Source organism: Trachymyrmex cornetzi, unplaced genomic scaffold (genome assembly GCF_001594075.2).
Source record: "Trachymyrmex cornetzi isolate Tcor2-1 unplaced genomic scaffold, Tcor1.1 scaffold223, whole genome shotgun sequence".
NCBI classification, from domain to species: domain Eukaryota; kingdom Metazoa; phylum Arthropoda; class Insecta; order Hymenoptera; family Formicidae; genus Trachymyrmex; species Trachymyrmex cornetzi.
In genome coordinates, this window is record NW_017296881.1 from 2,817,383 (window position 1) to 2,829,750 (window position 12,368).

The following is a 12,368-nucleotide window of genomic DNA, read 5'->3' on the forward strand; positions in this document are numbered from 1 at the left end:
TTTTACTATATGAAGGATATATGCGTGGTAACAATGTAAAATAAGTTTTCTATCAGAGTGACAATGTCTCGAAGACAAATTTTTCATTTTAAAGCTAAAATGATCAAGTTAGTTGTTTTAATATTTTTCAATAAGTCACGTAGTTTCTATCAATTTTTTTAACTGCCTTTATTATTATTATTTTAAGTTATATTAATTATAAAAGAAAAAAGTTGATATTAATACGTAAATTATTAGGAAAAAAGATAAAATTAGATAAGAGTTTTTTCTTTTTTTTATATATATACATCCCATATACACGTAACACAAAAAGAAAATCATTTTTCTAAATGTCCTCGGTTGTTCTAGCATTAACAGATTTTGCAACAGCAAATATATTTACCGGACATATTTATACATTTAACAATCTTTTTGTCCTATAAAATATACAAAATAATAAAAAATTCTTACATATAGTTACAGTACAAGGCAGTGCGATTGCGAACGCAGTAAAATATATACTCAACACACAATATTTTATATTTACAGACAGTAAAACCGAAAGATCGTGGAAAGTGTACAACAGACGAAACTGGATAACTTACAATTTTCATTATGATACAGTTTATGATAATAAATGTTTTAATGTAAGATTGGCAAACTTATTTTAAGAAAAATAAACATACGAGGATAATACGAGGAGAATATAAACAAGATTTTTTTTGTGTGAATACAAATCGCGACATTGGTTTTTATACTGAGTGACAGGTAGAGGTATCTGCTCATTTGTTCGAAGTGTTCGAACATCGCGACAATAACTGCAGAAACAATTTCCACGAGGCTACAACTATGTCGAGCGTCAGTTACGCCCTTACTTGTCACTCAGTGTAAATATATCTACTAACATTGATTTGTATTCAACACAAAAAAAAAGTTTTGTTCATATCTGAATCACTTACGTATATACACACCGTATGCATAATATGTACGCAGCAAACATATTTAATTGTTTTATAAGCAAAAATAAGAGCTTACTGACTTTATTTTTACATAATCTTTTTACATTAAATAATTTAAAAATTAACATTATCAACATCAAACAAATTATAATGGGTTTTTATGAGATATTTAAATTGTTAAAATTTAATTGTACAAAAATATATATAAATTGGTGGGAATGATTCCTTTTTTCAAAATTTAATTATTGTTTCAAATAAAATTAATAACTCAAATTTCTTAAAAAATCAAATTAAGGAACCCATTTCTTATTCTTAATAAAATAAATAAATCCACGTCACAAGTAATAAAATATGTAATTAAAGTCCTAAAATATGACTAGTGATTATTTAACAGTTTTACGATTTAAAAACTTTATTATAAGTGTAATAATATTTTTCATTCTTTCAACTTTATTTAAAACTTTTAATATCAATAATATTTAAATTGCATTAAAAAAATGCAGAAAATGAATCTATCATCCGATTGAGGAATCGTTTCGATCGGCCCACCTGACCCTTCGTGCAATTTCAAAGTTTCCTCCGTGAATCCCATAAAGATGTCTCGCCAATATCTGAGCTCTGTCTTCTTCGGCTTCTACAGCCATTTTTCTGTAGCGACGAACGGCTATAATGCAACCAGCGGTGAGTGCAATTTGAATTATTAACCAAAAGATCAAAAGACCCAGAGCTAGACTCGCGTCCACGCAAAAGAGACTGTCAGATTCTGGGAAAAAAAGAAACAAAGCTTGTGTAACTCCGTTAGCTCTGTCATATAATTTTACTATTATATCTAGGCTTTAAAAATGCAAAAATCGAATTTCTAAAATCGAAGTTTCCGACGCTTGGAGGTAGCGATACCAATATTAAACTCACTTCCACTGATCAAAAGCGTATCAGGATTTTCCCTGGATAAATGGTCTGCTGTTATCACTGGACTTTGAACGACGATAGATAGTTCTAATGGTAATTCCACGGGCGTGAGGTTTCTGAAAATTTCAGTTACCTCGGCAGTGACTGGCTCTTCGATCGATCGTCGCTTCCTGCCATATGACGGCTGTCCTCCTCTGCATATGGCCTTCAAAGAAATCATAAATTTCAAATTTTCTCATTTTTTAATTAACCTAACTAATTTATACAAAGATACTAAATTATTTTTATTCGTTAAAAAAATGTTATTAATATTTTTTTAAAAGAATTTTATCGTAAAAAGAATTTTATTATATTTTAATATTATACTCTAAAATACAATCATGACTTAAAGAACTTAAAATAATGTTAAAAAGAATATGTAGTTTGTTTACCGGCTCACATTCCTCGATACAAAATCTAACGATGACGTTAAATCGAACGATTTGACTGTCAGGAAATTTGAAGGCAGTAAATGTTGAGATCAAAGATCGGTTATCGATTGGATCCTTTAATAGCGCGGGAAAGGTCGCCGGATCTGTTGGACATCCAATTTCGTCAAGAAGAAGATACGAGGATTCTCCGGATGCACTACTAGCTACGAGGTGTCCAGCTGCGATGTCGTAAGTTCCTGTCAAAGCAAAGAATTATAATATAATTTTTTTCAAAATAAAATATATTTATAATGCAGTTGGAATTAAATTTACGAAAAGTTAATTTTAAATATTTCCCAATTAAAAAATTATTAATGCTATAATACTCTTATTAAGGGAAATTCCAATTTGAAGTAAAAATTTAGTAATGAAAGAGAAACTATAAGCTGGGGACATCCTATATAAATGTTACAACAAGGATATTCACCATTTACGGGATGAATTTCAATTCTGAGAGTTAGCTTCTGTCCCAATTGGGTAACGACAGCGTCCATATTGCTTTCGTTGAGAATCCTCATCGTCACCACTGGCACCTCGGATGAAACGTTCACTACAATTGAGCCAATCGGCGGTACGCCTGCGCTACAAAAGAATAACCAGAGCCGGAATATCGGGGACGCTTGTCACAGTATCGGGACGGTTTTGCATCAGGTGACAATTTAAGTGAATATGTTACTCATTTTAAACAATTGTGAACACCATTCTGTAAGAATTAAAAAAGCTAAACTTACTTTGGGTCCTCGAATGAGAAATTCGAATGAACGGTCACGTTTCTCGGTTCCGGAAGACCGCTCTCATCTAAGCTGCATCCAACTCTCACCGACTGATCTCCCAAACGCTGAACGATCGGATTATACTGTATCACAATGACACCCGAAATCAACGTATGCGTTCTAAAAAAATAAGATTCAATAGCTTAGTAAAGTTAGCCTTTAATTCGACTAGTATTATTATATTATAATATAATCTATTTCATTTTTTTTTATCGCATTTAACAGTGATACGAACAAGGAAAGAACAGTTTTACTGATTTAAAAATTTAACAATAGATACAGATCTAAAAATGGTTTTGTTAAACTCAAAATAATTTTTTTTTATGTAATAATTTTTTTTTACGTATAAGCTGGTTGACAGAATATCAAAACTTTTTGTGGCTTACGTACATACTTTAGTTTCTTACATAATTACTTTAATAGTCAACAAAAGTATTTTCAGATTTGTATCTACTCAAATTTTTAAATACTTCAATAAAATAGTTTTTTTATGAATTGATTCAATTAAATGATTTCGAGAGCAAGTACCGATTGTCATTGTCGATGGAAAACGCGGGTATAAGGCCGCACACGAGGTCAGGCTTGTCAATTTCCTCTTTCTTTGGCAGCGGTAATCTTAATATCGTAACATTTTTCCCAATACCATTAACGCTGCAGGTCGTAATATCTCCATATCCATTCGCGTACATCCGTCCTATGAAGGACTCTGCAGTAGTTAGTATTATTGTCATTGTTGATTCGCCGCATTCCACTTTCACTACGAAACAAGGCAATGCCAATATGGAAAATGAAACAATAAAATTTATCTTAATAAGTAAAACAGCTATAACTATAACGTGCGTATAAAATAAATTAATATTACAGGTCATTGGACAACATCTTATGTTTAATTTTTACGAATTTTATATATTCCGTTTTTACGCTTTTTTCAACTATAAATCGATTGCTATTTGACATTGAAATTTTATGGCCGAAGTTTGTAAAACTATTCATATAAAAACGTACAATCTATACAAGGTTCTTGTTCCTTGTACACTACTTTAGGTCTGGCAATCAATGAACTGACTCCAAGACCGATTGTAGTGTCGGAGTGCAGTAAGCAAAGCGGTTTCTCCTCCGAATAATCGACAGTATAAGCTCTGCATATGAAACCATCCATGCTGCGATCGCATCTCTCTTCGCACTAAAAAATCGTGATTGAGTAACAGAATAAATCAGCTGACTCACAAAAACAGCAGAAAATACAAGGCACACCTGCTTTACGTTCAATCCTGGTAACGCCACGTCCGAGTATGGCAATGATACGTTCCGAAATTCTGCGTAGGAACAATAGCTCTTCGTCGCTGTATCAGAGTACGTACAAATTAAATTTAATTCGAATGCAATTCGATCTTACGATTTACAGAAAGACAGAGATTGGTTTATCGACTTACTTATGTTATGGCACTGATCCTGCAGATACTCGTCCCGATACATCGACGATCTGTAGGCTTGCGGTCTGGTACCCCTTTCGAGCTTTGACAACGAACACGTGCCAATGGTATCATTGATTGACAGAGGCTCGCCCGTACGAAATTGCGCAGATACACATTCGTTCCCTGAGGTCATTTTATTATTCAAGTTGATCGTACACAGCTTATAATTTCTTGAAAATTTCAATTTATTTGATAACTAGGACTCGACACAATCCATACGATTACTTTGCATACCTGCTTGCAGACACTTCTCGTAACACTCGCTTCTCCGTAATGCTTGATGGAACCAGCCAGACTGTCCCTCTTTTAAAACAGCTCCCAAGGTTCTTTCTACTTGCCATAATCGCTGTAGTTTGCAGCTCGGCGGGACTGAAAACGCAAACGCAAAGATCTTTGAAAGGTGCATTTCCAGAAATACTATTTCTAATTTTTTTTCTAGGAATAAGAAATCATAAAACTTTATTTCAATGTATTAGATTTTCTTCTATAAAATAATTGTAAATTCATATGTAGCTTTAAATACTAATACAGAAATTAGAAAAATTTTAGCTAATAAAGAAATAAATTGTATTTTAATAATACTTTATATACATAATAAAAAATAGTTTTTATTATTACCTGTAACACAGATCTTATTGAAAAGTGTAGCATTCGTTTCGGGAATGAGTTCCTCGCTTTTTACTTGCACGCTGTAGCAGATGTTCCTCGCGAAGTCGACTACGAAAGCTGTGCAATTCAGACTTTTACACCTATAATAGATGAATTTTTTAACGATAAATTTACATGGTTTTGTGCGCAATACAGCTATGTAAATACTGTGTTTACCTCACATAAGTACTTTTCACAAAAATTTAAGGTTAATTTTCCTTAAAAAAGATGTTGCGATATCAAAGCGCTATTTTTCATTTTCGCACAACGAGGCATATAATTTATTAAATGCATCTATTAACGAACAACTATATACGTATGCAAAATATTCATAGTTCATCTAAAGACTGCATTTACTTATAATTTCCCGGAATAACTAAGCAATTTATTCATTAAAACATAATTATAAAAGCTACACGAAAGAAAGAGATGTTTGATGGATCACCTATCAAAGCAAGGCGCGATGATACCGTTGTTACTTATGGACGTCACACCGTTTTTGTAAATTACAGTCTCTACAGCGTTTGCTGGCTTTGCTCCGGCGATCTTTTCCCATCCCGTATCTTGATCTTGACAACTCTGAGACCAACCTGAAGGGCATAGGTGCGCGCTTTGTAAAATGTGAACTGCAGTTATAAACAGCCTTGTGCCATGCCTACACAATGCACTACGCACTATCGCTGATTCTAGATAAAGAACACGATTGTATGTACGTGCAATTTACACAGGCACGGACAACTGTTTTGCTAATCAAACTTATAATTAAAAAATAAAATAAAAGATGCCAGAAATGAAAAGTACTTCTGCTAAAAAGACACCAGTAAAATTTTTTTTAATCGATTTTAAAGTACTTAATTAAAATTTCTTCTCTTAATTTAATTAATTTTACTCATTATTTTGACGAAAAAGAATTTTTTTCTTGATACTTTACAATGCATTCATGTTCAGCTATATTTTTCGCAGTGCGTCACTCGCACGTTGAACCTCACCTGTGCTCGAAACAAGGCAGCAAACGAAAATCGTGCCGGCGAAACGCAATGTCGTCATCTTAAATGTTTGCACTGCAAACAACAGGGCAAGATCAAATTGCAAGAGATTGTTTTTCAAGAATTTCCCAGATTGTTTTACCTCCGGAACGACATCTCCTGCTTCTAATCGCGCCACTGATGTACCTGTGCAAACGTCGTTACGTAACGCCGTTATCACGTGTAAAAGCTGAAATTGGCACGCATAACATTAGACCGCGTTAGACTTGCTGTCGAGTGGAAAAGCGGCCAAACGCAATCATCCGTCAACGGTTTCTTTAAGGACCTCTCCCTCCTAATTTCAAGGTTTCAAGATAATGCAACGTTTCTCATAAGCGAGTTCCTCACGTTTTGCATGCCGTTTTTACGTCGCATTTCGTTTTAGTTTCGCTATCTTTTAATACTACATAAGCACACAATGTAATCTGCGCGATAGCGGCTTATGGCAGGATTTATTTCGTGAAACACGAATTTTGTTGAAACTCGTGTGTTCGATAAAATAAATCCTTCTATAATCTGTTCGTTATATAAGTCGGTTTTTCTATCGAATACGGTACAGATATAGTGCGCGTATTTACATTTTACAGTAAAAAAATTTTTTTATTTAATTGCAATTCAAAATATTTTCTTGAGAAGCAAACATTCCCTTTTGCGCGTAAAGATTAAAAAAAATTGTCAAGTGTTAAGTCATATACTTGAATCGAAGGAGTCACACTAATGCATTATTAATGCAGCCGAATGTGTGATACAATATCTATATATGATGGCTCATACCTAAAACAGTAGGTAATGAGAAGAATAACGGATGATAATAGCTATTTTTGCATTGACACGTAATCGCGCATTTAGCTGATAAGTTTAAAACATGAGTAAAAAAGGAGCTTTTAAAGACAGTCTATGTTTTATAATCTTACGTTACGTTTTATTTAAAGGATAGAAAGATTTTGTAAAATACTGCAAGATATATATAAATTTTAAATAAATAAACCCATAATTTTCGTGCGTTTGTAGTTTACGATCGTATAAAACCGTATTTTTGTGACGATACACTTTTTATATTCTGCAGAAAAAGTTTCAAGAAAAATGTTTACACAAACTGCTTTAAGTAAAAAACAGTGTTCGAGAGATAAGCCACATAAAATGTTGGAACAAGATAAATAGATTCACGTATATCCTAAGATTTTTATACTTTGTGCAAAAACAAGGATCAAGCTCGTGATCTCTTCGAGCGTCGCTAGAAACTCGTTAAAAAATTGCGAGTTCAAGTCTATACTTTGTACTTTGTAAGCGTTCACTCACGCTCTTGTGCAAACGCTGATCCGTCATTGAGCTCTCCTAGCAGCGATCGTCACACTTAGCTGAGACGTGCATCGTCGGCCGGGTTAGAGATCGGAGCACCTCCTGCGCGACTTCGACTTCATGCGCTTCTCATCGAGCCGCGCTCGTGATTCACTCTCGATGGATATCCATCCTTTCGTTCTGCCAGCGGAGAGTGAGATTAACGCCGGTACGTGCCGGCTTACCGTGCAACTGCGAAGCGGACACGTAACGAAATGAAAAGCAATCGGCGTGCACCGTGCCACAACGGCGGATACGAGGAAGAGCAGAGGGGCATTCCATCCGCCTGCCTCTGTGATCGAACGATCGGATGCGGCTGGGTAAATACCGGCACCGCGCGACCATCCATTCACCGGTATTGTCGTTAAAAAAAAAAAAAAAGAAGGAAAACGATGGCGAGGTCGGCAAACGATTATCTGGGATGTTCCGCGCCGCCCAAGTGTGCGACGTTCGCTCACCGTTGACACAAATTCGGCCTTCGTTGCATCGTTATCGCTTAAAAGTACTCGACACTCATGTGAAACGAAGACGAGCTGTTGGCTATTGAAATAACGTTAAAGATATAATATTGAATCGTCTAGATTATTATTAGCAGATTACAGTATGCAGATTTAAGGGAAAGTAGATTGTTCACTAGGTGGTACTTGGAGCAATTTTCAAAAAATCGAAATCAATGAGAGACTTATGCCCAATTTCTTCATCTCTATAGATAACTTTATCCAAGAGATATCTCCCAGAATACAATGGAGATATCTTCTGGATAAGGTTATCCGCAACTTATCTGGAAGTGAAGAAATTGGGCATCAAGGATCATTTTGAGATAAATAAGAAAAAGATATTTGGTTACAAATCTCGAAATAAATTATTTAAGAAACTGTCCAAAGCTGTTTAGTGAAATGTTCCAATTGTTACAACGAAGTTTCCCACGGTAAAACCATTAAAATTGAACAAGCATCGGAAGCCTGTATCGATAGCGAACATCGAAACTAGTGTCCTTCATTTTATGTAACTATCTGGCATCGTTTACGCTCGTTAGCCAGTGGCACATATATCGATACAGCAAGACGGCACATCTAATACACTTCGTAAAATAAGAGACTATTTCGTGAACATATAATAACGACATGATATAACAAAATTACATGCTACTTTCTCGATATTTCGTTATTCGATAATGGTGCGTTACGATAGAGATACTTTTCTGGAAATATTCTGGAATTGCACTTTATATTTAAAATTTACTTGCTTGTGAACAATTTCCTATAAAAATAAACTTTTTAAGTTACAATAAATTAAAATAATTTAATTAAAATAAATTGTTAATTTTTTGTCTCTATAATATAGTTTCTTTTAAATAATTTTAATTTTGACATGGACAAATTATTTAAAAGAAACTATATTGTAGAGACAAAAAATTGACATTTTATTTTAATTAAATTATTTTAATTTATTGTAAATTAAAAAAATTTATTTTTATAGGAAATTGTTCACAAGCAAGTAAATTTTAAATAAAAAGTGCAATTACAAACAATATTTATATATGAATTGGAGGCTAATCTGATTTATGTATTTATTTCAAAATAAATGTCTTCGCTCTCACTTTCCACGGAAAGTATTTGTTTTACTTTCGTTCTTATCATATATTATGCTAATATTCTTATTACTAAACGTAAGTGAAATCATGTCGATTAGTCTATTTGAAGTAGATGCGTCAAACTGCGGGTATGATGGTCTTACGTAAATAACGCATTTCTCAATGACTTGCGAAGTAACTGTAATAAACATTACCGATGTTTCATTTTATGAGCTTATGGTATCTTCAAAGCTACGGAGCAATTGTTTCGGAATAGAGATACAATGAAATTCTCTAATATAAATTACGCAAGATGTTCCTAAATTAGATACAGATTAAAGTTTTTTATATACTTATATATTATTTAAATTAAACTGAATTTGAACAACATTAATTTTTATTTTATTTTATCTTTTCTCTCAAAATCACCTTTATTTTTTTAAGTCCATTTTTTATTTAATTATTCTCTAAGCCTTTTAACTTTTTTATTCGATTGTTTTGTCTTATTTAACTTTTATTCCACATTTCACCAATTTAAAACCTTTAAAGCTTAGTGATTTTAAATTACGTGCGATACAATTGCTCTTTCGGTATTGCAATCTACATAATACGATTTGGAATCCGAATGGTATGTGCAACAATGAACGCAATTGATCCGATCAATTCAATCATTTTACGTAAATCGATCTCATCGTTTTCCGATGAGCAAGTCGATGTCATTGGCCCGTATAAATGAAAGTCATTTCCTTATTACAGATAGAATGTATGAAAAGGCATGTATATAGGATTTCAAACAGATAATAGTAAATGACAAGCAAAGTGCATTTAAACGAAAGTGCATATTTATTGCTTCAACAGAAATATTTACAAAAACATTTATTATACACGTTTCGTTATTTATATCTTTAACAAATATCATTGTTAAGTAGTTGAAAAGAAATCACTAAATGCAGATATAAGCGTTTTTGTATCTATATAAAAAATATCCAAACAAAAAACAAATATATATATAAATATAACGAATTCGGTTGAACGCACTCTCAATGCGCCTTGGTGTACATTAATTAAAAACATCATATTATATAAATTAATGTAAGATATATTTAATTCTGCAACTTTTATTCTGCAAATTAAAAATTTGTGCTAGATAAAGTAGACCCAAATTGCAAATGGAAAGTTAATGCAAATATAGAAACGAGTTAAAGCGCAAAATCCTCAATATACTTTATTATGCTGTTAGATAAATTATTGCATTTTATAATTTGAAATGCGTGTGTATTTTTTACACTCGGATTAAATCAGTACAATCTCATACAGCCGTTTTATTAAAAAAAAAAAACATCCTGGAAACGTCCTTAGAACGTAGAATATTATGAAACATTTATAGCTTTAATAAACATCAATGTGTCCAACTGAATTCGCAAATACATCATAGACGTCAACTTTTATGTTAATAAAAATCTATAATAATATTACAGTGTGAAATTGCAATATATTTAACAAGAAACAGCTTTAACTCTATCATCAAAAACTTTTCAAAAATACGCCAAATAGTATATACAAATTATTCTTAATTATAAGATAAAAAATTAAAAAAACATTAATTTTAAAACATCTACGACATAAATAATAATGTTAAAAATATAGTTTCGAAGGAGTGTGTGTGTACGTAGTTCAACCGCTCTATGCAATAAATAATAGGATTTCAATCTTCCAGAACTGTGTATTTGATTTTTGATAGATTGAAATATATTGAATAATTCTTATTTCTTTCATTTTATACACTTGGCATTGATTGAGCAATTATAAAAAATAAAAAATTACAGAGGGACTGTCTTATCAGCAATCACTCGAATTTAGCAAAGATACGAACCTCTCGACTGCTCCAATAGTAAGTCGGATTACAGGGGGATTACTTTATCGACGATAATTCGCGTTTACCTCACAAGAGAGCGCTGAGGCAATTAGGACACGAGTAAGTAGTACATTTACGTAGTGCGATTCGCCGCGAGCAGTTGTGAAGTTGTGCTCGATGTTAGTACTGTCGTCGTCCTTGGTCGTCTTGTCAGTGCATTCATTGTACCCGTTTTTAACGTGAAATTTTCATGCGTCACCCCACGGGGGGGATCGAATGCGTGGGATATAACCGCGACAACTTGGAGCCACTTGGACGTCAGTCGCGACGAGGAGAACGGCGTCGCGGCCACCCGTGTAAAATGTGGCCTAGCGCGATTGACAGCAAGTCAGCTTCGTCGCAGCGCGTAATCCGGTACGTGCAAGAGGCGACACTGTGAAACGAGAGGAGAAGGAGGAGGAGGAGGCGGAAGAATATAACGCGGCGCATCCACCAAGAGGAAAGAAGAGAAGGACGGAGTGGAATCTTGACGTTGACGAGGGGGTGGAGAGCGCGACGGGAAGAGAGAGAGAGAGAGAGAGAGAGAGAGAGAGAGAGAGAGGAAAGGGAGTGAGAGAGAAAGAGAGCATTGTCCTCCGCGAGGAGAGCATCGTGTTGTCCTTGCCACGACACTAACCTCAGTCGGTGCTGCGCGCTCAGTCGTGTTACGATCCGTCGCTCGTCGATCCCCGACGTCCGTCCACCCGTCTCGGATCCGTCAATTAAAGGGAACCGCGCGCGAGAGTGACCTGAGAGAGGCGTTATCGTTCGTTCGATCGCACGGGATGCCATCCCCGCCGACGCCGTCGTCGTCGCCCTCGTCGTCACCGTCGTCGTCATCGTCGTCGGCGTTACGCTAAAAATATGCGGCAGTGAGAAACGGACGGCGGAGGCACCGCCTGTGGCAGAGGCTCGTAGCGGTTGGCTCTCGGCTGCGTGTCCGGTGGTGCCGGACGACGGCCAGAAGGAGCGAGGGGGAGGGGAGGAGGAGGAGGAAGAGGACGCAGGCCAGAACCCCCATTCGGCGACGACCAAGGGGGTGATCATCGTGCGACAATCCACCGACGAAAGGAGCACCAAGGAAAATGGCGGACCTCGAGGCGGTGCTGGCCGATGTCAGCTACCTGATGGCTATGGAGAAGAGCAAGTGCACGCCGGCCGCCCGTGCCAGCAAGAAGATCGTTCTGCCGGATCCTAGGTACGCACTCCTCATCGCTACGTGATTTCCGTGCGGCGTTGCGTGCGGTTCGATACGAAGGAGGAGAAAGAGGAGGAGGAGAAAGAGGAAGAGGAGGAGGAGGCGGACGGCGCGGCGGGGGGGCGGC

General features: G+C 35.5%; 2 protein-coding genes across 4 annotated transcripts in view; one reads left to right on the forward strand and one right to left on the reverse strand.

Moving 5' to 3' along the window:
- Nucleotides 1-1,428: 1,428 nt before the first annotated feature.
- LOC108760201 (uncharacterized) lies at nucleotides 1,429-8,174 on the reverse strand. Of its 2 annotated transcripts, none has more exons than XM_018506006.1 (14): nucleotides 7,538-8,174; nucleotides 6,203-6,385; nucleotides 5,659-5,803; nucleotides 5,184-5,314; nucleotides 4,800-4,934; nucleotides 4,524-4,688; nucleotides 4,345-4,433; nucleotides 4,096-4,273; nucleotides 3,619-3,847; nucleotides 3,049-3,210; nucleotides 2,745-2,899; nucleotides 2,279-2,514; nucleotides 1,851-2,052; nucleotides 1,429-1,701 (listed from the first exon to the last, which is right to left on the reverse strand). In XM_018506006.1, exons 2-14 carry the CDS (start codon nucleotides 6,258-6,260, stop codon nucleotides 1,454-1,456), a joined length of 2,133 nt encoding a protein of 710 aa, XP_018361508.1. In that variant the 5' UTR covers nucleotides 6,261-6,385; nucleotides 7,538-8,174; the 3' UTR covers nucleotides 1,429-1,453. The 2 variants fall into 2 exon arrangements, with proteins under 2 accessions (XP_018361508.1, XP_018361507.1); XM_018506005.1 differs by having other exon boundaries at nucleotides 6,203-6,428.
- A 2,979-nt stretch (nucleotides 8,175-11,153) lies between these two features.
- The window catches only part of Gprk1 (G protein-coupled receptor kinase 1), a 24,908-nt gene continuing 23,693 nt past the window's right edge, over nucleotides 11,154-12,368 (forward strand). For both annotated transcript variants that reach the window (XR_001940083.1, XM_018506320.1), the window contains exon 1: nucleotides 11,154-12,241. Coding sequence is in view for 1 of the 2 variants with exons in the window: in XM_018506320.1 (XP_018361822.1) it covers nucleotides 12,129-12,241 (113 nt within the window). In the remaining variant the exon portion in view is untranslated. The remainder of the gene's footprint in view (nucleotides 12,242-12,368) is intronic.

Bases quoted from the DNA above. Each gene is read 5' to 3' on its own strand.
- LOC108760201 (XM_018506005.1), bottom strand. From the start codon at position 7,564: ATGACGGATCAGCGTTTGCACAAGAGC. The intron at 5,804-6,202 runs GTGAGGTTCAAC...TATGCCCTTCAG, and splicing joins CTGCCTTGTTTCGAGCACAG to GTTGGTCTCAGAGTTGTCAA. The intron at 2,515-2,744 runs GTGAATATCCTT...TTGCTTTGACAG, and splicing joins TGAAATTCATCCCGTAAATG to GAACTTACGACATCGCAGCT.